The sequence below is a fragment of the Helianthus annuus genome, chromosome 6, assembly GCF_002127325.2.
Source record: "Helianthus annuus cultivar XRQ/B chromosome 6, HanXRQr2.0-SUNRISE, whole genome shotgun sequence".
In the NCBI taxonomy this organism is placed as follows: Eukaryota; Viridiplantae; Streptophyta; class Magnoliopsida; order Asterales; family Asteraceae; genus Helianthus; species Helianthus annuus.
The window spans coordinates 33,288,798-33,313,707 of NC_035438.2; the positions used below are offsets into that span (position 1 = coordinate 33,288,798).

Here is a 24,910-nt window from a genome sequence, read left to right on the forward strand (position 1 = left end):
TCCGAACATTAGGTGAATTTCCGATTGATATATTGAAACTTTGATTCTGATTTTCCGATTGATATATTGATTCTGAATTTCCGATTGATATATATAATCTGAAACTTTGAATTGAAAGTTTAATCTGAATTTCCGATTGAACATCTGATTGATATATTGATTCTGAAAGTTTGATTTCTGATATAATTGTTTTATTGATTGATTCTTTGAATCTGATCGAACTTTGATATATTGGAAGTTTGAAAGTTTGATAATCTGATCGAACTTGGATCAAATATAATCTGAAACTTTGAATCTGATCGAACTTTGATATATTGAAAGTTTAATAATCTGATACTGATAATCATCATATACATCATCAGGTCAAGTCTGTAAGTTTGTTCATATATTCATACCGATTAAGTGTTGTTGTATTTTTAGGCGTTAATGGCTCCTAAACAAGCTTCCGGTCTCCAGATGGCAAAAACGTCAAAAAAGGAAACGAGCGGATGAATTGGTGAAGTCTCAAGCCGGTGCTATGCAAAATTTTTTGGCGCTGAAGGGGTAAGGTCCCAAAAACCTTGCACAGGTATTCAGGACCATACCATAATCCTACCACCAATGAACCTCTTTCGAAGAACCTTTGCGCGGCAGCCCACTGGTTCTAAAGAAAAGAACTTAAAAGAAAACAATCTCCAACATCCGCGCTCCAAGAGAGAAATAACATATCCTTGCGCAAGCTTTCATGCAACAGATAGGATAAAGTCCTAACAACACCTCCGCACGGATAACACCCCAGACTTGGACAAAAAATAACTTTTCTATCACAGCAGAATTAGCATAAGGAAAAGCACATAGGATTACAGCTGTAACCCTTCTAGAAGGTATCATCGTGCACAGACCATTCGGTTATAACCGAATAGCCACGTGGCACCATCCTTAGCATCCCTCGAGATCACGGTGATGACACTAACTGGGAGAAGGATCCACATTTGCCCACTTTCCATGTGGCATCACCCCAGCCGTTGATCGTACCCACGATCCGTGTGCACACACATAACGTTAGCGATTAACGGTGAAGGGATAACCGCTTACGGAAATTACTTTCCGTCATCTCTCCCAATTTTGTATGAAGTATAGGAGACAAACTTAGTCATTGATCTTCTAAGATCATTGGATCAAAATAAGGCAGTGGCAATTTCGTAAATCTCATGTTCAATCAATTGAAGAAACAAATAGAGAAAGGGTATTCTGGTCCTTTCTCACTTGAACTCTTCCCTCATTGATTTTCAAACAACTATAACTTTTTCATATATTAATAACTTTTTAAAAAATTACTCCGTATTAACGAGCATTTCATTCTCTTTAATTAGAGTGGCTTATTGCTATAGTTTTCTTAAAAAAAATTACATGATTTTGAATACCCATTACGTAATTTTGAATATCCAGCACATGACTATATGATTTTGAATACCCATGACGTGATTACGTGATTTCATTATAGTATGTGAAACCACACTAAGTGATTACGTAATTACATAACAATAGTTGACTATGTATTATTGCGTGACTACGTGATTTTGAATACCCATTTCATGATTACATGATTTCATTATAGTATTTTATGTGAAACCACACCAAGTAATTACATAAAAACAAAAACATGTAATACATAATATCTCATATGGAATACCTAATATTTCAGGTCTAATAACGTATTAAGGATAAATTATATACAAAACATTAGCCAAATCAACCTATGATAACCACATAATGCCGTATATTAGAGATTTAATCACGTAATAAAACATAAACAATCAAGTTCTTATTATTGAATGTGTAATCATGTAATGGTTTATGTTGAATGTGTAATCACGTAATGGGTATTCAAAATCACGTAATGGACTCATGAGTATTCAAAATCACGTAATAGACTAATGGGTATTCAAAATCCTGTAAATTTTTGTAAGAAAACTATAGCATTAGGTTGCTTGAATACCAAACGTCTTGTGAAACAAAGCCTAGTTCGCGGTTTGCCTTACAAATATTTCAATTTCACCGAGAAGTATATCGCATGTGCCAAAGGCATCACAAGTCTAAGCTTGAGAACTCCAATGATGCTCCATTACTGTAGGTCCCTTAATCCTTGGATCTTGACAAGATTGAAAATCCAATCTAGAGTGCTGAATCCTCTAGATCAGACGGACACATAAAACAGTAGAAACAGAACAAACACAAATACTTTCAAACAGTCTTCTATTGATTATCTAAACTTGCAGTTTTACAATCAACTCAAGACTCACAAACACACAACCTCTGTGATCTCGTTTCTCTCTCTCTCTCTCTCTTTCTCTTTCTCTCACTCTCTCTCTTTCTCTCTCTCTCTTTCCTTCTCTCCATTTTTCTCTCTCTGTAGAATCTTAAAGCTGGTTACTAGGCTTAACCAAACCCTAATCACAAAACCTATTTATATAACACATGTATGCGAACTAGGCTTGGGACAGGGATAGACCATTCTTCAAGCCCATTACAATCATAAACTCACTAACCAATAATGATAAGCCCATTACAAAATATCACTAAACTATTAAACTATTAAGCTGTTGTCACAGAATATGCATCAACAATTACAATTGATTCATATGGATTTCTTTGGTCTAGTGAATGTCAAAAGCATTGCAAAAAGTACATATTGTCTTGTAATTATGCATGACTTTTCGAGATATTCCCGGGTGTATTTTCTGACTGGCAAAAGTGAAACCACTGAGAAAGTTGAAGGTTTCGTCTCAAGGATTGAAAATTCTTTAAAGAAGAAAGTTGTTATTATTTGATGTGATAAGGGTTTAGAATTCAAGAATGCAGATCTCAATAACCATAATCAAGTTACAATCAATTTAACTGATCTAGTTTGATAATAATATGTAGGGAGGATAGATACACACATAAGATTTTATATATTACAAGAAACTTGAAATTCACAGAATAATGAATCTGTTTAGATATGACTCAAACTCCACTCCACATCCAACAATTACACCAACATTTTTTAAACAAAAAATTATCCATCTCTTTTTTAGTTCTTTATAAGGAGGATTTGTAGTTCTCTACTAAGGAGGAAAAACAACTGTAGAAGAAATGGTGTACTTGTGGAAAAAGTAACTTTAACAATACATTAGTCTTAAAGATCCTTGGTTCTGTAATGTATGTTGCACCTTTACGTATACCATCAACGACAACTTTTGCACATGGTTCAGCCTCCATTGTTGGGACTACATCTCTCAAATCCTGTCAAATTAGTAATGCAGCTTTTGGTAACAATGAATTGTCATTTTGTGATTCCGAGGGAAAAGAACTGATATTACTTACTTTTTTTAAACGTGTATATTTGGCTGTTATGAAGTCTGTTTGTATGAAACCGAGCATCAAGATTGTTATTGTTACCGTTGGGGAAACTTCAAATCTTAAGGACTCATAGAAGCTGATCAATGCTGCTTTACTTGCCTGATAGACAACTTGCACCAAAAGCTATTATGGTTAAACAATTAAGAAAAGTGGCACACGAAAATTAATGGATTGAATCGTGTTCTTTACGTTATAGACGCAGCCTCCAGGTGCGCCCAACAAAGCACCTAATGAGGAATTGACAATGATCTTTCCATTGGTTTTTTTGAGGTGTGGAACTGCAAAATGAGTTGGATAAACCGATCCCCAAAAGTTTGTGTTCTGCATGCAAAAACCCACCAAAGTCGTTAGTATAACTGATACGAATTGCTATAGAATCTTTGAAAACGTGTAAAGCTACAAATTTAATGCAACAACTTATGATTGCATAACATTACTTTAATTTTAATAGTTGTGTGAAATTGATGACAATCCCATGTGTATAAAACATAAATATTAATTTCATATCTAGACGTGTATTTGAAAAATAATGAATGAATATCCTAAAAACCCAAAATTATATATTACAAACTTTGATATATATATATATATATATATAGAGGTAATGTTTTATGTCTTTTGTGTGTAAAAAATGCTTATCCTTACATGAATATGATTAGAGTTCAAGTCACATAACACAGAAATGTATAGTTTTAAAGGTACAATATAAAAAGACAAAATTGTATAAATTAACCTTATACCTAAATTGCACTTTATATCTTTCACTATAAAATCAGCAAAACTCAACCTTTATGTTCATGTTTTGTAACATTATATAACATTTACAACTAACATTGTCTAAAAACTCAGTTAAGTTACTTCACATGCTTTGCATGTGAGAGTACTACGGTCTTTTTTAACATAAAGGTTGATTTGTGCAAAAAAAAATTATTTATAACATAAAGGTTTATTTGTCCAAAATGTTATTATATATATAGTAAAATATTTTTTTACAAAAACATTATTATTTGTTAATAATTATATATTTATACATAAACATATATAAAAAATAGTTTAAATTTATTTTATAAAAATTATGATTTTAACATTTTTATAAAGTAAATAATAATGACAAGATAAATTACTTTTTATATAAAGTATAACTAAAACACAAATTCTTTTAAAATAAAGTTATTGTAATATCCAGAATATTTTTATAATTATATATATTATAACTTACGTTTTAAAACTACTCAAACTAAAAGGTATTTTTTATGTATATGTAAGTATGCGTTTATAGAATAAAAATATTAGACAAATTTATATCGATAAAAGAAACTAATAAATTGATTTGACGCTTAAATTTTTTTAATAAACTTCAGTAAACAAATTTTAAATATATAATATGTAAGTAATACTAATACAAATCCAATAGGAAATAATAGAATGTCTTAAACTGCATATATATTTTTAATATTGCATTTGTATTATTTACATATTATATATTTAGAATTTATTTACTGGAGTTTATTAATGATTTTTTTAAACGTCAAATTAATTTAGTAGTTTCTGTTATTGATATAAATTTGTCTAATATTTTGTTTTTTATAAACACATACTTACATATACATAAAAAATAACTTTTAAATTGAGTACTTTTAAAACATCCGTTATAATTATAAAAATATTCCGGATATTACAATAACTTTATTTTAGAAGAATTTGTGTTTTATTTATACTTTATATAAAAATTAATTTATCTTGTCATTATTATTTATTTATAAAAATATTAAAATCTAAATGTTACAAAATAAATTGAAAACTAATTTTTTATATATATAGATATATATTTATTAACAAATAATAATGTTTTTGCAAAAAAAAAAAAAAATTACTATATATAATGACATTTTTTTTTGCACAAATCAACCTTTATGTAATCAAAGACCATAGTACCCTCACATGCAAAGCATGTGAGGTAACTTAACTGTGTTTTTGGACGACGTTAGTTGTAAAGGTTATAGAACGTTACAAAACATGAACATAAAGGTTGTGTTTTGTCAATTTTATAGTGAAAGGTATAAAGTGCAGTTTAGGTATAACATAAATGTTGATTTATGTAATTTAGTCATATAAAAAGTAGGTGAATTAACATGTAAATATTTTGAGGTGTAGTTCTGAACAAATTTCTCCAAATTTTTTCTTGATCAATAACCAAAAGCAATTAAGGATAAAAAAAATGTTCACTACTACTAAAGACCATGATTGTAAAAATTCTGACTAGGCGTTGATTAATCTGGATTAGTCGTCGATTAATCACAATTAATCCCAATTAATTTCAGTTAATTCTGATAATCTTTTACTAATCGCTAGTCCCTACCCTACTGACCGACTGATGAGTAGCAATTTCTGCAATTATACTAAACACTATAGTAGTAAGTAGCTATTGCTATACATGTGAAAATGTGAGGATGTAGTAAATTAATTAGTTTACGTGTTTATCTGGGGTAGATTATTATTATTATTATTTTAATATTTTTAAGGCCAGGATTATATAATATATGAAAATGTGAAGATATGTAATTAGTTGCTTACGTCTTTAATTAGGTATACAGTTTTGATTTTTTTTTTTTTACAGTTTTTTCAATAAATAAATAAAAAGCAATTTGTTTATATGGAAAACCTTTTTACATTTTAAAAACTTAAAATTACGTATACTACAAACTTTGATATTAGGTATTTGTCTACTTCTTTAATTAGGTATACAGTTTTGAAATTTTTTTTTACAGTTTTTTCAATAAATAAATAAAAAGTAATTTGTTCATATGGAAAACCTTTTTACATTTTAAAAACTTAAAATTACGTTTTTTTTAATGGCCAACTAAATCACCGGATAAGTATCATGGAATGCCCTCAATTGAGCAAATGCACCCCCTCCTCCATAGCAGTCAGAGTTGGATGCATACCCGAGCCACCAAGCCACTAGTTCCGGGGAAAACCCGCTGTCTGAAGGCCCACTACCGTAAAACCTGGTTCGGCTCGGTTTCGAACTGGCAACCTCCAAAGAGGCCTAGTTCTAAACTTCATTGCCACCACCAATGTCCTTCAAAGTGATGCTAGTGGGAGTTGAACTTGGGACCTCAAGAAGAGAAACCAAATAACTAACCACTAGAACAACTTGTTAGGACACAAAAAAAAAAAAAAAAAAAAGAACTTTAAAATTAGGCATACTACAAACTCTGATATTAGGTATTTCTCTACGTCTTTGATTAGGCGTACAGGTTTGAACACTGATCTCTAATTATTGATGAATTACTGTTCCCCATACACACTTCTTTGAAATTATTCATAAAAATTCTTAAGCCAAAACTTATTTATTGGTACCACTCCTGAATATTTTTTTTTTCTAATTAATTAGGCAAGAAACATTTATCATACACATACACATCTATAAAATTATTCTACTAATCGAAATTTTCCTTCACCCAAAAATTAGATTTGCTTTGAAAGAGATTTTTTTAATAAGTTATTAGTTTAATTTAGTTAATAAATTTAAAAGAATATAGTAAATTAATCATTTTCATATAAATACCCATATGCCCTTAAAATAACAATAAATATATCAAATGAAGCAAATCTATTGGTTTAAACTTACTCTTTTATTTTTACAAAATATTTTCTTCTCATTTAAACCCCCGCTATATATATATATAGGGAGGGGCTCATGCGAGAACCTTGAGAACCAATGTGAACACAACCTAAAATAGCTAAAAAAACCTACCCCCCCTCCCCAAAAAAAAACCTAAACCCCCCACCCCCTAAAAAAAAAAAAAAAAACTAACCCTCCCCCCCAAAGCTAAATGCTAAAAACTAAAACCCCAAAAAAACCTAAAAAAAAACCTAAACCCCCTCCCCCACCCCCCAAAAACCTAAACCCCCCTCCCAAGCTAAAATGCTAAAAACTAAACCCCCAAAAAACCTAAAAAAATCTAAAAAAATCAAAAAAAAAATCTAAATTTTTTTTTAATATTTTTTATGCTCAAATCGCTACTGTTAGTGGCCAAATTTTTTTTTTTAATTTTTTCTTTTTTTTGCTTCAAAAAGTAGCGATTTTTATATAAAAATATTAAAAAAAAAAAAATTTGTGTGATTTTTAGCTATTTTTAGGCATTTTTGGTTGTGTTCACATTGGTTCTCGTTGTCTCGCAATAAGAGGTGGTTCTCGCATGATCTTCTCCATATATATATATATATATATATATATATATATATATATATATATATATATATATATAGAAAGTATAATGTACTTCAGGGCTTAACCTACATTAACATACATGACAAAAAATATAACGTGCGTTATTATCATAGAACGTGCATGATTATAGTCCCATGCGTGATTATGTGGTCCCATGTGGTCCCATGCGTGATTATGTGGTCCCATGCGTGATTATACCCCTGATCCAACGGTTACCATTGTCTCCTACGTGATGTATGATAAGGCTTTTTGTATGTTAACCTTACTCTCTCTATATATATATATATATATATATAGGGCCAGGATCATTTCAGAACCATAAATATTTACAGAACTCGCAGAACTCCTAATAAAAAATCTTTTTATTTATATATTTTCATGTTTAGGATAATTTTATCATTTATTATGTGTATTTTTACGATTACATACATGTTAAGAGTAATTTTATCATTTTTATATGTAATTTTATAATTACACATATGTAAACTAGTTTTTTTACATATATGTAATTAGTTATGACACATATATATAATTTTGGTAATTAAACATATGTAAACTACTTTTAACATGTATGTAATCAAAGAAATACGTATAATAGATGATAAAAAGATCCTAAATACAAAAACTTATATATAAAATGATTGTTTATTAGGAGTTCTGAAAGTTCTGTAGTTATTTAGAGTTCTGAAATGAACTCAACCCTATATATATATATATATATATATATATATATATATATATATATATATATATATATATATATATATATATATATAGGGGAGAGTTATCTTGAGAACGCTAAATATTGCGAGAACCGTGAGAACGAACGAAAAAACCAATAAAAACCAATTTTTTTTAACACAAACCTCATTGTAATTAAAATATAACATTCAAAAAAGAAGTTACAACATTAAATAATTCATTTCTTCTCTCAAAATTACTCTTATTAGATTTTTTACACGTGTAAATATAACAAATTTACGCATCTGTAAATGGCAAACTTACACATGTGTAATTTTCTTTAATTAACGTAAATTTAGACGTGCAAAATAAATTTCTTACATTGTATTCGAATAATAATGATAAGTGTAAAAAGAAATTTTGAATTTGAGTTGTTTTTGACCAAGTTCTCACGGTTTTTTCATTCGTTCTCACGGTTCTCGCAATATTTAGCGTTCACATTTAAATCCCCATATATATATATATATATATATATATATACACACACACACATATGGTGAAGTTCTAGAGTGAACACTAGTGTATTTATGATCTGAGTGAACAAATCCTGACAATTACATCATCAAATCGTAAAATACACTAGTTTATTTTCATCATTAAATCATGACCATGATTTATACTTGTGTATTGATAATTAAGGGCTAAGATTAGTTCACTAGTGTTCACAATCAAGAGGGTTGTTCACAAATGAACTTAACCCTATATATATATATTTATGTTTTTCAAATCAATGGCTATGACTGGACGGTGAGGGAGGTGGAATAAAATGAAAACTTCTACAAGTTGTGAGAACTTAGAGAAATCGGCTTTACAAAAGGTTTTTTCAATCTTTTTGTACCAAAAATCCTAAAAAATTAACTTTTCCGAAATAAACTAGTTTTATTGATTTACACCACACATAAAAGCCCCTTACAACTAGTGTAAACGCAGATGTTAGCATCTTTTTACATATTAAGGTTGGAAACAAGGCTTTGATTTTTTTTTACAGTTGTGTTTGTAACATTTTAATCTACGCGTGTGCAAAAAAATGGGGGCAAAACTCGCACGAGAAGTCAGAGTTCTCTAAATTTTCACAACTTACGGGGGTGTTCTCTTGATCTTTATCTCACACGCACACATATATATAGTGTGAGATTATTTGAGAATCATAAAAGTAGGAAACCCAGAACACTAATTTTATATTTTAAAATAACTAAAAAAATCTTTTTTTAAATAATTTCTTCAGGGTTTATCATATAAAAACTTGTAGAAGCCGTTCAAATAAAAATAAATATACTTTTGCCAAATAACCCATAAAAATTTCATGTAAAAAAATTATTTTTACCTAACCTTTTTCAAAGTTTTTTTTTGCATATAAACATACGTAGAAACTGTTTTAATAAAAATGTTGAAATAAATGTTTAAAACAGAATTAAAAAAAATAAAAAAAAAGTTACAAAAATTAATTTCCTTATTTCAATGGTTTCTACATGTGTTTATATGAAAACACTCCAAAAGATTTATGTAAAAATGATTTCTTACATGTAAAATTAGTGTTTTCCTGTTTTCCTGATTTTTTTATTATATATATATAGTTTTTCTCTCCTCACATTTATTATTATTTTTGACTAATTAATTAGTCATAAATACTAGAGTTAAATGCTTGGTTGGTCCCTGTGGTTTGCAAAAATTTCATACTTGGTCCTAGTGGTTTACTAATTACACGCGTGGTCCCAAAAGTTGTCAAAAAATGAACTCGGTTGGTCCCCTGACCTAACCTCTGTTAAATTTCTCAGTTAACTATGTGTGAAATGACTATATTACCCCTGAAAGCCCAATCATCTTCTTCAACCTCTTACACCACCACAACCTGCAACTACAAATTTGTCCTTCTTGAACTTTAAAGGTTCGCTTGCTATGCGTGCTTATTTACACATCCCATAATGGATTTCAACACAAAAAGATTTGGATTTTCTTGATTTGAGCAATAACCAAATTGAGGGTGGATTTCCAAATTGGCTAACTAGCAAAGATGGATGTTGGAAGCATAATTCTATCCGACAACAAGCTCACCGGAAAACTCCGGCCTCAACTGTTTGAATCTTCAAGTTTATCGGTTCTTGCATTGTCAAGAAACAATTTTTCCGGTGAGTTACCGGAGAATATAGGCAATGCCAGAGCGATTAGGATCCTTATGTTGTCCGGAAACAATTTTCCGGGCATATTCCGGTTCCAATATCCAATATTTACCGGCTGCTGCTTTTGGACTTGTCGAGAAACCGACTTTCAGGCCTGCCTTTTGCGGATAATCCTCTTCTTGCTTACATTGACTTGTCTTACAATGAATTCTCTGGTGAGATTCCGGTGATTTTTTCTACAGAAACGCAGATTCTTTCTTTGGGTGGGAATAAGTTTTCCAGTGGGTTGTGGAGGTAGTTGCAGGTTGTGGTGGGTTGTGAAGATGGAGGAGGTGGTAGTGTTAGAGGTTGAAGAAGATGATTGGACTTTCAGGGGTAATATAGTCATTTCGCACATAGTTAACTGAGAAATTTAGCAGAGGTTAGGTCAGGGGACCAACCGAGTTCATTTTTGACAACCTTTGGGACCACGCGTGTAATTAGTAAACCACTAGGACCAAGTATGAAATTTTTGCAAACCACAGGGACCAACCAAGCATTTAACTCTAAATACTATAATCCTACACACTAAAATTTTTGCCTTCACACATCAAAATTTATCCTACACATTTTGAAATTTATCCTACACATATTGAAAATTATCCTACACACCTCGTAATTTATCCTACATTTTAAATTAATTTTTTTCTTCTTCAAAAATATTTATTTAAAATAAGTTACAAATTTAATATAGTTAGCTATTAAAAAGGAAGACTACCAATTAATGATCTATCTAAGTTTACCAATATATCCTTACACTAATATTAAATAAAAAAATTAAATTAAGTAAAATGAAGGATTCTTATTGGTTGAAATTTCTTCTTTTTTATTCTTACAAAAAAATTCTTCTTATTTGAACCCTCCACTATATATATATATATATATATATATATATACACACACACACACGACAAGGTTAAAATGAGAACACATATATTTCGTAAGAAGCGCAAGAATTAGTGAATATTCATCAAAATTCTATTTTTTACACTTATTATTATTATTCGAATACAATCTTTGAAAGTAAATTTATACGTTTAAATTTACAATTCTTCGTTAACAAATTTTTTACATTGTATAAATTTGTTGTATTTACATATGTGTAAAAAATTTATTAAGAGTGATTTTGAGAGGAGTGATTAGTTATTTAAAGAGTAAGTTCTCTTTAAAAAAATCATCTTAATTAAAATGAGGACTGTATTAAAAAATACTGATTTTTTCATTAATTCTCACGGTTCTCGCAATATTTAGTGTTCTCAAGATAACTCTTCCGCGTGTGTGTGAGGATTATGTTAGGTTTAATGGGTAACTCGAAACAGTAAGGAACCACTAGTTTTACATGTAGAAAAACTTACTAAAAATCATTTTTAAATAGAAATAAAAGATATTTTTGCATTTTTTTTGCATATAAACAAATGTAGAATTCACTCAAATAAAAAAAATATTTTTTGTAAGTTTTTAATGTATTTGAATTATTTTTTTTTTTGAAATTTTTATGTCTTTTTTTTTGTTTATTACAACGACTTCTACACGTGTTTACATGCAAAAACTCCAAAATAATATTAAAAAAAGATTATTTTTACAAGCACAAATGATTTTTTACGAGTTGTATTAAATGTTTTACCCATGATTCCCTAATGAACTCACCCTTATATATAAACTTTGAGGGTGCCCGCTCGATATAAGGGGAAACATAAACATTGCCAAAGTGTGAATTGTTCGGTTGGTTAGGTTATTATTCTCGACCTAAACCGAAGTTATCGGTTAGTCTATTTTCTTAATAGGTCGGTTTTTGGTTAATTAGTTCGGTTTATTTGGTTAGATCGACGGTTTTTGAATTGATTCATTTAATAGCCAAAACCAAACTTTGGCTAACTTTTTTTTAAAATACATGAAATTAAGGTATAAATGCATGAAATGAAAGTATAAATATATAAAATGGAGGTATAATATATCAAACTGAAGGTGTTAACATATGTTAAAAAATTATAGTAATACTATAGTTTGATATTTAGCTCATTTTACACATGTGAAATGTAAAAGATAGGTAATATGTTTACGTTTTTATTTAGGTATACAGTTTTGAACAAGTTTCACTTCTTTTATGAATAAACGAAAGTAATCTACGGTGACACATGATCTCCTTTTCATTTGTTTTTAAACACGTGCATAACCAAGAAGTTTTTTTTGCCAACAAAAGCTGGAGATTTAAAAAAACGAGACGTTGTTATGAGTAGAAGGGGAACATATATTAAATTTACATCTTTTAAACCCTTTAATAGTTTTCGATTTCCTTTTTTTTCTTTTGCATTTGGTATTTTCAGTTTAGTCCTTGTTTCATTTTAATATATTTACATAATACATAATATTTTTAAATTTATTGTAAAATTATAAATTATTTTGCCAAAAAAAAAAAAAAAAACTAACAGTAACAACGTGATGACCTTCATAACGATTAGACCAATAGTAAACCTCTTGTTCGGCTTGTTATTAGTATTTATTAATAATTCTTCTTAACATTTAATTAATAGTAGATATATAAATAAATACACACACAAATACAGAACAATGTTGGAATAAAGTTTACTTTTCTATGTTTTCAGGCTATCAAATTTAACTATTAAATATAAAGAATGAAATTACATCCATTTGTTTTATATAATATGTATTATTAAAGTGAAATTGTAAAAATATCCTAGAAGGTTTAAAGGCTCAAACATTGAGAAATAAAATCAAAAACTATATTTGAATTGGTTATTTTCAATTATTTTAAACGTTTAAGAATAAAAGAAAATTGAAGAGATTTAAAATCATTATTTAGAAAAGGTCAGTAGGGGTCAATAAATTTATAAATATATTATATTATATTATATTATATTATATTATATTATATTATATTATATTATATTATATTATATTATATTATATTATATTATATTATATTATATTATATTATATTATATTATATTATATTATATTATATTATATTATATTATATTATATTATATTATATTATATTATATTATATTATATTATATTATATTATATTATATTATATTATATTATATTATATTTATCTATAGACAAATATTATAAACACATTGTATATATTATTAAATATTTACATCGGCTTAATGTTTATACAAATTATGTATATCGACCTTATATTATATAAATTTCATATGTGAGTATGTATTATTAAATATTTACATCGGTTTAATGTTCATACAAATAATGTATATCAACCTTATATTGTAGAAATTTTTATATGTGAATTAAAATATGTCAGGGATGCAAAATGTAAAGAAAAAAAAAACGATGAGTTTAGTTTGATCTTACAAGAACTTGTGTGAATTTGGTGACATCACTACTGATACAATAAACCTGCCCGATTCCTGCATTACAAACCAGATGATCCACTGCAAAACGGTTGATCGAGTAGCATATGAATATTAATTCACACAAAGTGATGGTGCTAAAATTAGTTTATCAGACATTTATGTGTTACCCACAACGACCAAAATGTTTAACGGTCTCATCCACGAACATCCTACACTCGTCTACCTTTGACACATCGGCAAACACGAAAAGAACATCCGGAGAGCCAAGTTCACGAGCTCTGTGTGCTACCTGCTCAAGTCGACTCTCTGGTTTATTTCTGGCTATAATCGCGAGGTACGCTCCTAGTTTTGCATATTCATAAGCGATAAGCTGCCATTTTATAATACAAATTAAAAAAATCTTCCATTTTTTTAATAAAAGATGACAAATCGTGTTATACGTACCTCTCCAAGTCCAGATGAAGCACCTGTGATCAAGACCACTTTTCCGGACATGTTTTCCTTACATCGGAAACATGAAGGAACGGTGTTGACGAGTTCCCAAATTAATAGCAACGGTGAAACAAGAATCAAAAGTAACAAGGAAACATAATACACAAGGGCACTTGTGAACCTGTTATTAAAGCAGGCTGCAAACATGGCTGGTTATAATCACACCACCTAATTTATCTTCTTTCAAATCATATATTTCGAGGCTAATAGTCTAATACATATAAGATACCTAACCGAAATGTGTACTATTAGCTATCCTTTGTACGTATCTATATTGGTTTATTAGCGTGTATTGTTCATTTAATGGTTAGAAAACCAAATATTAAGTCTACCTGAATTGAATGAAGCCTGCAACGCACATGACTGTCCAGATAATGTTACCTAATGGTATATGGCATTATGTTACCAAATATGTTTTGTTAAATCCACCCATGACTAATTCGTCTAGTGGTATGGTGTCCCCTCTTACAAATATGAGGTTACGGGTTCAAATCAATTTCTCGTTAAAAAATGTTTTATTAAATCCATTCAAGTTGATATGTAGAGTATTGTAATCTTATGCATGTAGGGTAGCATGTCATGGGAATTTGACAAAAAGAGTGTTCCGATCAAAGCATACTATCTTAACAAATGATATGTAAATACCTCGATAAGAAATTACATCGAAATAGAAGGTAACCGGGCAATAAGGTGCGCCGCTACCCCTTTTTTAATAGCAAAACCAAGTTTTTTAAAAACTACATTTATAGATCTCGGGGTCATGACATCACTATACATAACCCTTTGGACTCGACTTAGCAGGTCCACAACCTCTGGCGCAAGTAAACCAAAAGCGTTAAATGCAAATGGGATAAACATGTGTCGGTTGTCAGACACGCTTTCTCGTGTTTGGTCACTTTGCCGAAGCAGCTTTTAAAGCAGGTTGATCCACCGTGAAAGCACCACCCCTAGCCCACAAGGGGGGAAACCCCTGTTAGGGCAAGCGTGTTTTCCTCGTATCCATACAAATTCCCAATTTGGATCAAAATAAAATAAGTTCCGACCCAAATAAGATTGCCTTGAAACGAGTCGTATTTAAAAACAAAAAGCAAAAAAGTATCAAGAAAGGTTCACATATTTTCTTTTATTTCTTTTATGTTCCCCACGAAATAAGTAAGTCATGATATTTAGGTTTATATCTCGAAAACAATATACTGAATGTATAAAAACCTACTGGCATATCGTCAGTGAGATCGTTTATCGCATTTGACTTTTCCAATTCTTTAGCATGCTGTGATTGTCCACTGATGTACTATCATTTCCTCTTTTTCACAACAAAATTCATTTTCATTTTCTCATGTTTTTGGATTTTGAGATTTTATCATGTTTTAGACTTTTTCTGATTTTTATCATGTTTTTTGCTTTTTCAAATTTTCGAAATTTCTAAATTTTTACTCCCTCTAAAATCAAAAATATGTTTTTGGATTTTTGATTTTCAAGGAAAATTTGAAAACAATCTGTACAAATAAAATGACAACTGTTGTGAATTGCTTTAATTCACCATCCACTTGGCATAAACAATCAGAACTCCTCGTGACAACAAACTATTTTCCCATTATGATTTCAAAACACTTAAGTTTGTTTTAATCAAAATGGTTTTTCCGAAAATTAGTTTTGTTGTTACCACTTGTAAGATCGGGGATTTCATTCATCACATTGTTTCTCTACCACTTGTATGAAAGTTAAATCAAGTTAAACTTAATGACCTTGATTAACCACTTGTAGGTGAAACCCTTTTTTCAACCACTTGCACAAACTATCATTTGACATTTTTCAAGAATACTACCACTTGAAAGTCGAAATATCATTGAACAACCACCATTCACGAAAGTGATATTTCTCAAGAAAGATGCCAATTCATTCTCCACGATTACCAACTTGGGAGCTCCGGCAAGTCAGGATTTTCAAGCAAAGAATACAGACACCCAAGCCTGACCAGCTTTGGGTGTGACCTTCTCGGTTTCACTCGGGGTTTGAACATTCCTTTTTTCTTCATAAAAATCTTTTACCCCTTTGGCCTTACCCTCGACCATTTTTCCAAAAAATATTTTTCACTTTTCCATTAAATGCTTTTTCGACATCAAATTCTTTCTTTTCAGAATAGAATTGATTCGAGATCTCCACTTTTCCAACCTTTGATTTTAAATTTTCAGCCCGCAATGGTGGAAAGTTTGCGTCATCCATTGGCGGTACTGATTATCACCTTTAACCTCAGCTTGTGGCTCCTCTGACTTTGACGAGTCAGAATCATCGCCAGATTTCACATCTGTTTTCTTAGCAACCCATTTTGGTTGTTAAGATTCACCCTTCTTTTGTAAAACCTTTTCGAACATTCACCAACTTCATATGTTGAGTTTTTAAACACTTTGAATTTTTCAGTTGGTGGTTCGGTTTTATCAACAATCTTTTCTTTGAGTTTAGAAACAACTTCCTGTTTGATGTTGGTTGCCTTTGGACAATTCCAGGCGATGTGACCAACTTCTTGACATCGGTAACAGGTTCTTGTCTCCTTTATCTGATGAACTCCATTCTTCTCATGTTTCTGTTTTACTGCAAAGAATTCTTTGTTCAATTGCTTCCAAAATGAGCTCTTTTCTTCTTCTTCAGAACTGGACCCTGAAACAAATACTGTTTTTGTTTTAGAAATTCTCTCATTTTTATGATTTTCGGGTGAAGTAAAACCTAAACCTTTCTTTTTGAAATTACTGTTATGGTTTGGTTTCTTTTGAAAACCAGAACCAGAACTGTAACCTTTTTTCTTGTTCAATCTTTGTTGAACTCTTGAAGTGTACTTTTTAGGTTTTTCATTAAGATTTACATCTTTTATTTCAGAAAATTTAATTTCTGTTAATTTGAAAACCTTTTTAATCATTTCAATTTGAACACTTCTTATTGGAAATTCCTCATCAGAAAATAATTTGTCTGAATCATTCAAAGTATATGCAACTTTGAATGTTTCGTCATTCAAATTAATTTTTGATAACAAAAATTCTTTATTATAAATACTTTTGACCAACGATTTTGGACTGTCAACCGACGAACTCGAACTTTCAGACTCAGACTTTGACTTTGACTCTGACTCCTCATCCTTATCCAACACCTGATCGACCATTTTCTTTATTAACTCAGACTCATGATCAGTGTCAGACGATGTGAATGTGACGTCAATGTTGTCTGGTAAATCATCAGTTGTTTCGGACTTTAACTTTATATTGACTGCCTTTTTGACTTGCTCCTCATTTGGTTTTGTGGGAGAATAACCTTCCCAGATCGGAGGTGGACACTTGTTATAACTGACACTTTGTTTCTTACCAGTATCCTTCTCTTCCGTCTTTTTTTCCTGAAAAACTTCAAAACCTGCAACAGTTGGACAAATTCTATCAATCAAATAATCAGAACTTGAATAACTTTGCAACAATCGTCTGATTCTTTCATTCTCTATCTTTTCAGTCTCTAACTCCTGCTTCAACTTTGCACATTCTTCAATATAGTGATTGATAGCCTTCTGCTTAGACATCATCACTGCATTCATCATTGTTAAAGCATCTTCTCTTTCTGAGTTTGTCTGTTGCAACTGGTTGACTGTTCTATTCAACACATCATACGATTCTTTCACATATTTGACATCACAAAATAATTTTTCTTTCATCTTGTCTAGCTCACGATACTTCTCATCTTTCTCTTCACAATGTTTGCAAGGTTCCAAACATTTTAGACAAGGTTTTGTGACTTCAACAATCTTTTCAATTTCAATCACCTTCTCAGCAACTTTAACTTCTTCACTCTGATCATCTTTATCTTCCTGAGCAACATTTTCGCATTTTACTTCTTTCTTTTCTTTTGCTGCTCGTTTTTCCTTTAGCTTCTCCAATTTTTCTGCAAAATAAAATTTGAAACTTTCATGAGATAAATGAGTTTTGCCAATGTTAATTTGATTAATTTCTTCCTCATCATCGCTACTATCAGTTGATGATTGATCAAACACTTGTGTCTTTTCTGAACTATCTTCTGAAGAAACAGACTTTCCATCATGGTTTTTCTCATCATTTGCAAACACATTCATCCACTTTTTCATCAACTCTGGTTCTTGAACTATTTATGCAATGAATGCTCTAACTTTTGAATCAGCCGGAATGTATTTGTCCCAGCTAAAACTTTATGGCACTCTTTCATCATCTTGATTAACTAGATAAGCTTTCTTCTTTCCATCTTCAATAGCATGGGATGATGATGGTTGTTGAGAAACTTGTTGATATATAGCTTTCCGATAATAATCATTATTCCCGAACGGATTCTGAGCTCCACCTGCTTCTCGATTGGTACATTCCCTCTTGAAATGTCCTTTTTCCCTGCATCGAAAACAAGTAACTTTAGATTTGTCAAAACCTAAAGTAGAAATATAAGCATCACGGAAGTCATCACTTCCTGTAATCTGCTTAAATTTCTCACCTCTCCTCAACACACTTGTTAAACACCACTTAATATCCATAAGCTCCATTTCTTCAACATTTATCTGATTGTAATCCTCTTTTGTCAACATAGGATTTCCGATCATTCCTGCAACCAAACCCTCATAAGATTCTAACAATGTAGCTAGTAATGCCATATGACCTTTAGCGACTTCTTCAGAGAAATTTTGACCATTCTGAAGATGCAACGCGATGTTGCAGTGTAACACATGACCATTACCATTGTTTGAACTTTGAACACCCGGATTGACACTTGGATATGAAGAAAAACCACTTGTGTTAATTGAGCTTTGATTTACTGATCCAGATGAGTTCTCTGCGCTGAACGCGGTTTGGATCTTCGGACTAGCTTCAACATTTTGAACATTACCTTTGTAGTACATTTTGATCTCTTGTTGACCGCTTGAATTTTTCATTCTAGCAATCTTTTGTTGTTCAAGATCTTGTCCCTCAAGTTTCTCAATAAATTGTGCAATCGACAATCTACTATACTCTCCGGAATTCTTCAAAATCATGAGGTATGTACCCCATTCTTTTTGAGGTAACGCATCGGCTAATTTCTCAACCCATTACTCTGGAGTTTTAGTAATTTCCAATCGAGACATTGAACACACTAGATCACAATATCTCTCAATGAGAGTCTTTGTAGTTTCACCTGGCACACTTGTAAACAATTCAAATTCTTTCTTCAATAATGATTTTTTACTCTTGATCATCTCTGCACTTCCTTCGATTTTTTTGCGAAGTGCATCCCAAATCGAATAAGCACTACTATCATGTTGAAGTAATATGAAAATATCTTCTTTCACAGCTTGTTGAAGTAAACTAACCATCATTTTTTCTGCCTTGTACATATCTCTCTCTTTATCTGAAAATTCCGAGATAATCTTTGCAACTACCAAATCAGACAGTGGTCTAGCATACTTAGTTTCAATACACTCCCAAGACCTTAGATGATTTGCTTGAACCCAATTCTCGAAACGTTCTTTCCAACTATGATATTCTTCAATGCCCATTAGCTTTGGATGTTTCTGTAACGTTCCCGTTTCGTTTTCCATAGTTACACTCTGAGTAACAGTAACAGGAGTAATCGGGGCAGTAGCAAAGGCATTATAAAACTCGTTATCCATGTTTTGGTTTTGAATGATTACACAAACAAGCTTTCAAACGAACTAGATGTGTTTCACACGAACTGGAAGTCCAAATCCAAGTGAACTGAGGTCTCTTCTGTCCAATTCGTACGAAATGAAGTCTGCTAAGACCAATCCGTGCGAAATGAGATTACTTTCAAACGAAATGGGCAACCTGATGCGAATTGGAAGGTCTGGTGCGAAATGGAATCAACTTCAAACGAAATGGTTCTCTAAATGACCATTTCGTGCGAAGTGGGGGTTCCTTTCAAGCGAACTTACACTTTTATGTGATCTAGAAGTCCAATTCGTGCGAAATGGAGGTCTGTTTCACACGAATTGGGCCATTTCGAACGAAATGCTGTTGATGTCACCCAATCAGATGGTTTTTTGACAAATTGATCAACTTTTAGTTCGATTTTAGGTCTGATTCTTTCAAGGGTTTGTTAAAACAGTGTTTCGCACGTTATATGTGAAAATTAGCTCATTTTAACCGTGAAATCTTGTTTAATTTTGAAAAATCTTGTAAAAGAAGGCGTAGAAATCAGAATTTTGATGAAATCAAGCTGAATCGGTAAGAACTCTTCCTCCTGAGCTCTGATACCACTTGCAGGATCGTTTGCACGACCAAACGAGTCGGTCAGAAGAGTTTTTGATCAATACGAGAGGCGGAAACAAACGTATTGATGTAGAATCTGCTTGATATACACTTTAATTGTCTCGTTTATTGATTTCACAACGTTTTACAGGTTGGAGACACTTCGGCAGCACCTCAGCACCGGAATCAGAAAGTTACAAATAAAATGACCAAGACACGTATTTATAGGCAGTCCATTTCGCATGGAATGGACTCATGCGAAATGGCCAGTTCCATTTCGTACGAAATGGACATGTTCCATTTCGTGCGAAATGGCCACTTCCTACATTTTTCTCGTTTTTCTCGTATACCATGCCCTGATCTATCTAATCTATTACAAGACTCGATACAAGACGAAGTCGACAGACATATGCACCAACAGAGGTGGAGGTGGAGGTGTCAATGATAGTGGCACACGGGCAGTGATGGTCATGATGAGCTAACAGTTGAAGTGGAGGCGGAGGTGGTTGGGGGCTACGGTGTAGGAGATGGTTGTGCTGAAGGAGGCGAATACATTGGTCATGGTGGGCGAGGTGGTGGTGGGAGCGGCAGTGGAGGTGGGGGAAATGACTAGCAGGTGGTAGCGACAAACAATAGTAACAGGTGGTGTTTGCACATTTGTACCCGTTTTAAGTTAGCAATTATAATAGTCACACAAATTAATGGTCTCATGTATATAATTTGGGTGGAATCAAGCTAACGCTTTTGTACAACTTTAGTAGATTCAATTGAACTTATAAACAATTTTCTTTCTATATCATTTCTTAATAAATTGGTTATACTTAGGGAGAAGACACAAGATTTCATATATGCAAGAAGCATGAAACTCCCTAAATTAATAATTACACCAACACTTCTCCAATCAAAAGTTTATCCGACCATCCCTTTTTAGCCTTCTACTAAGGAAGAATAAATGTTTGAGTAGTAATAGTGTGGTTTTGGGAACAAGAACTTGAACAATACGAAAACCTTAAAGAATTTTGGTTCTGTAATGGATGTAGCACCTTTGCGTATACCATCAACAATGGCTTTCGCACATGCTTCAGCCTCCATTGTCGGGAATAGATCTCTCAAATCCTGTCAAATTAAAGTAGCTTATTACTAACAATATATATAAATAGGCACTTTGCTATTCCAAGTGAAATGAACCAACATTACTTACTTTCTTTAAACGCGCACCAACTCCGTTGCTTGAATATTTGGTTGTTATGAAGTTTGTTTGTATGAACCCGAGCGTCAAGATTGTTATTGTTATTGTCGGGGAAACTTCAAATCTTAGGGACTCGTAAAAGCTAATCAATGCTGCTTTACTTGCCTGAAAGAGATTGTGTTCAATTCCATTCTATATTATTTATAGTTAAATAAGAAAAATGGCACATAAAATTTTAATAAGTTGGTTGAATAGAGGATATTTACATTGTAGAAGCCGCCTCCAGGTGGGTTCAGCACACCAGCAGCTGAGGCATTGATGATGATCTTTCCATTTGTTTTCATGAGGTGTGGGATTGCAAAGTGAGTTGGATAAACCGATCCCCAAAAGTTTATGTCCTGTGTGCAAGATCTCATTAGTCATCACAATAACAAAACAACAAATACGTAATTTTAAAACATGGAAAATTTATTATTTCTCTCTTATGATTGCGTGAAAATTATAAGAACTCTAATTAGTTTGTAAAAATTGGATATACATGAAGTTTGTATCTATATGTGTTACGTGTATAATGAGTGATAATGAATGAATATAGTAAAACTTAATATACGTAGATTACAAACTTCAAATTAGCTGATTTCTTACACATGTGAAATTATGAGTCATAGGTAATTTGTCTACGTCTTTAGATATACAGTTTGGAAGAGTTTTTCCTAACTTTTTTTCAGTTATTTACGAATAACTAAAAGTAATTCATTGCGACACGGAGTTTTCCCTAACTTTTTTTCAGTTATTTACGAATAACTAAAAGTAATTCCTTGCGACACGTACATTTCTTTGCAACTGTTAATAAATAAATAAATAAATGTGTGCACAAGTAAAAAGTAAGAATAAAAATTATTACATTATTATGATCCCTTTGATAGTTTATAACTTTCTTATTTTACCTTTCCTCATGCCACTTTCATTTTTCTTTAGTTATGTAAATAAACGAATATAAACACAACTTTTTGTTTATATGATTTGTTCATTCATATATATGTTTGTCAACAGCCGTATATGTTCATTCATTTAGATTTGTTTATGTTCCTTTGTTTTTGTTCGTTTCAGTTTAAATAAAAGTAGTTATATTTATATAAATAATAACCATAAAAGGAACTTTTTAACTACTTAATAAGTTCGTTTAACTTTGTTTATATTCGTTTAAGTTAGTTTGTTTATGTTCGTTTATGTTTGTGAACTGTTCGTTTAGTTTTAAACGGACGAACATACAACAACACGAACATGCTCATTTTTTAATAAACAAACATAAACAAAAAAATGTGTTTGATTATATGTCCGTGTTTGTGTTCTGTTAAAGTTAAATGAACGGACACGAACATGCATCTGTTCATGTTCGTTCGGTTCATTTACAGACCTACTCGTTTTAATCTATTTACATGTTCTTGTTAATATTTGACGTAAATTATATACGATTTACAAAAATATATGCTGTAACAAATGACCAAGAGTAGACATGTCCAGTATAATTTTAGTATTCATACCAATCCTTATTAACAATTAGTATGTGTAAAAGAAATTTTTAAAGGTTTATATATAGTTTAGCCTAAAAGAAATCCTTATTAACATTCTTTATGGTTTTCTTGTAAGTGTTTAAAAATAAAAGAAATTTCTGTAAGGGTTTAGCCTAAAAGAAATTGAGAAGGAAAATTATTAAACAATAAATTAAAGAGTAAATTATTTTTTGAGTCCCTGTGTTTTAGTGGTTTTAACCACTTTAGTTCAAAATCAAAAAGTTTAATGCCCTGAGTCCCTAGCCATTTATTTGTAACGTTTTGAGTCCAATTTTTTTCATTTTATAACGATTTGAGTCCAAAAAATTGGATTCAAAAGGTTAAAATTTGGACCCAAAAGGACTCAAATGGTTAATGAAAATGCTTATAGGGACTCGGGTCGTTAAACTTTTTGCTTTTGGACTAAACTAGTTAAAACCACTAAAACACAGGGACTCAAAAAGTAATTTACCCTAAATTAAATTTAGAATTTCTAGTATACTCAAAAATAAAATCATTAAAAATACTTTGTTTTATTTGTTTTGTCTTACAATAACCGGTAGGAATATGGTAACATCATTCTTGATAGTATAAAGGGGTCCGATTCCTGCGTTACACACCAGATGATCCACTGCAAAGACATTGAGTAGCATGTTAATTCACACAAAGCTAAGTGAAGTGAGAAAAAAAAGTAGGCAGTTAATTAGGCGGCTACGAGTTACCCACAACGACCAAAATGTTGAACGGTGTCATCCACAAACATCCTACACTCGTCAACCTTAGACACATCCGCAAACATGAAAAGAACATCAGGAGAGCCGAGTTCACGAGCTCTTAAGGCTACTTGCTGGAGTCGACTCTCTGGTTTTTGTGTGGATATAATAGCTAAATACGCGCCATGTTTTGCATATTCATATGCCATAAGCTGCCATTTTCATAAAACAAGTTAAATAAATATATCATCATAACCATCTTTTCTATAAAGATATAAGAGAGTTATGTACCTCTCCAAGTCCAGATGAAGCACCAGTGATTAAGACCACTTTTCCGGACATGTTTTCCTTACATCGGAAACATGAACCGACGTAGTTGAAGAGTTCCCAAACGAAAAGAAACGGTGAAAGAAGAAGGAAAACTAACAAGTAAATGTAAAACACAAGGAGATTTGTGAACTTGTTATTGAAGTAGGCTTCATACATGGTTGGCTACACACACCACCACTCTAAGTTTATCTTCTTTAGAGTCATATTTTTATAGGCTCTTAAATATAAAATACGCAAACCGAAATGGTCTATCATTCTTGTATTGTTTGTTTCATTGCTAGAAACTAAAAATATAAAGTCCACCCGAATGAATCTTTGGAATGAAGAGGCACATGACTGTACTTCTCAAAGTTGTTGAACACTGAGCCGTCCAAATTGGACTATTCTGTCCATATTGACCCTTGGAAAAGTAATATTATAATGGTATATAAATTATAGGCTAAGGCTATCCACACACCTCATTGGTCTATTCACACACCCTAAAACGTTCCATTTTGATTAAAGCGGGACGCTTTGGGGTAACGTCAACAGACAAGGACTG

The 24,910-nt window shown here is 31.4% G+C and overlaps 2 protein-coding genes and 1 long non-coding RNA gene across 4 annotated transcripts; all 3 read right to left on the reverse strand.

Annotated features, from left to right (window-relative positions):
* Window positions 1–2,990: 2,990 nt before the first annotated feature.
* On the reverse strand, window positions 2,991–3,702 carry LOC118479758. The gene is made up of 3 exons (XR_004860476.1): window positions 3,571–3,702; window positions 3,346–3,480; window positions 2,991–3,264 (listed from the first exon to the last, which is right to left on the reverse strand). It is a non-coding gene; the product is annotated as an uncharacterized LOC118479758 (long non-coding RNA).
* Window positions 3,703–13,816: 10,114 nt separating this feature from the next.
* LOC110865159 (11-beta-hydroxysteroid dehydrogenase 1A) lies at window positions 13,817–14,438 on the reverse strand. Of its 2 annotated transcripts, none has more exons than XM_022114382.2 (3): window positions 14,301–14,438; window positions 14,028–14,226; window positions 13,817–13,934 (listed from the first exon to the last, which is right to left on the reverse strand). In XM_022114382.2, exons 1-3 carry the CDS (start codon window positions 14,349–14,351, stop codon window positions 13,840–13,842), a joined length of 345 nt encoding a protein of 114 aa, XP_021970074.2. In that variant the 5' UTR covers window positions 14,352–14,438; the 3' UTR covers window positions 13,817–13,839. The 2 variants fall into 2 exon arrangements, with proteins under 2 accessions (XP_021970074.2, XP_035830380.1); XM_035974487.1 differs by having other exon boundaries at window positions 14,024–14,226.
* Window positions 14,439–21,372: 6,934 nt separating this feature from the next.
* On the reverse strand, window positions 21,373–24,679 carry LOC110865158 (11-beta-hydroxysteroid dehydrogenase 1A). The gene is made up of 6 exons (XM_022114381.2): window positions 24,331–24,679; window positions 24,053–24,251; window positions 23,878–23,957; window positions 22,040–22,171; window positions 21,786–21,938; window positions 21,373–21,700 (listed from the first exon to the last, which is right to left on the reverse strand). Exons 1-6 carry the CDS (start codon window positions 24,523–24,525, stop codon window positions 21,512–21,514), a joined length of 948 nt encoding a protein of 315 aa, XP_021970073.1. The 5' UTR covers window positions 24,526–24,679; the 3' UTR covers window positions 21,373–21,511.
* Between the last annotated feature and the right edge of the window lie 231 nt (window positions 24,680–24,910).

Excerpts from the sequence above, each read along its gene's own strand:
- LOC110865159 (XM_022114382.2), bottom strand. The coding sequence starts at position 14,351 with ATGTCCGGAAAAGTGGTCTTGATCACAGGTGCTTCATCTGGACTTGGA. Across the intron at positions 14,227-14,300 it reads CTTCATCTGGACTTGGAGAG|CTTATCGCTTATGAATATGC; the intron begins GTACGTATAACA and ends ATAAAATGGCAG. Across the intron at positions 13,935-14,027 it reads CGTTAAACATTTTGGTCGTT|TGGATCATCTGGTTTGTAAT; the intron begins GTGGGTAACACA and ends ACCGTTTTGCAG.
- LOC110865158 (XM_022114381.2), bottom strand. The coding sequence starts at position 24,525 with ATGTATGAAGCCTACTTCAATAACAAGTTCACAAATCTCCTTGTGTTT. Across the intron at positions 23,958-24,052 it reads CGTTCAACATTTTGGTCGTT|TGGATCATCTGGTGTGTAAC; the intron begins GTGGGTAACTCG and ends ATGTCTTTGCAG. Across the intron at positions 22,172-23,877 it reads CCATATTCCTACCGGTTATT|GACATAAACTTTTGGGGATC; the intron begins GTAAGACAAAAC and ends TCTTGCACACAG.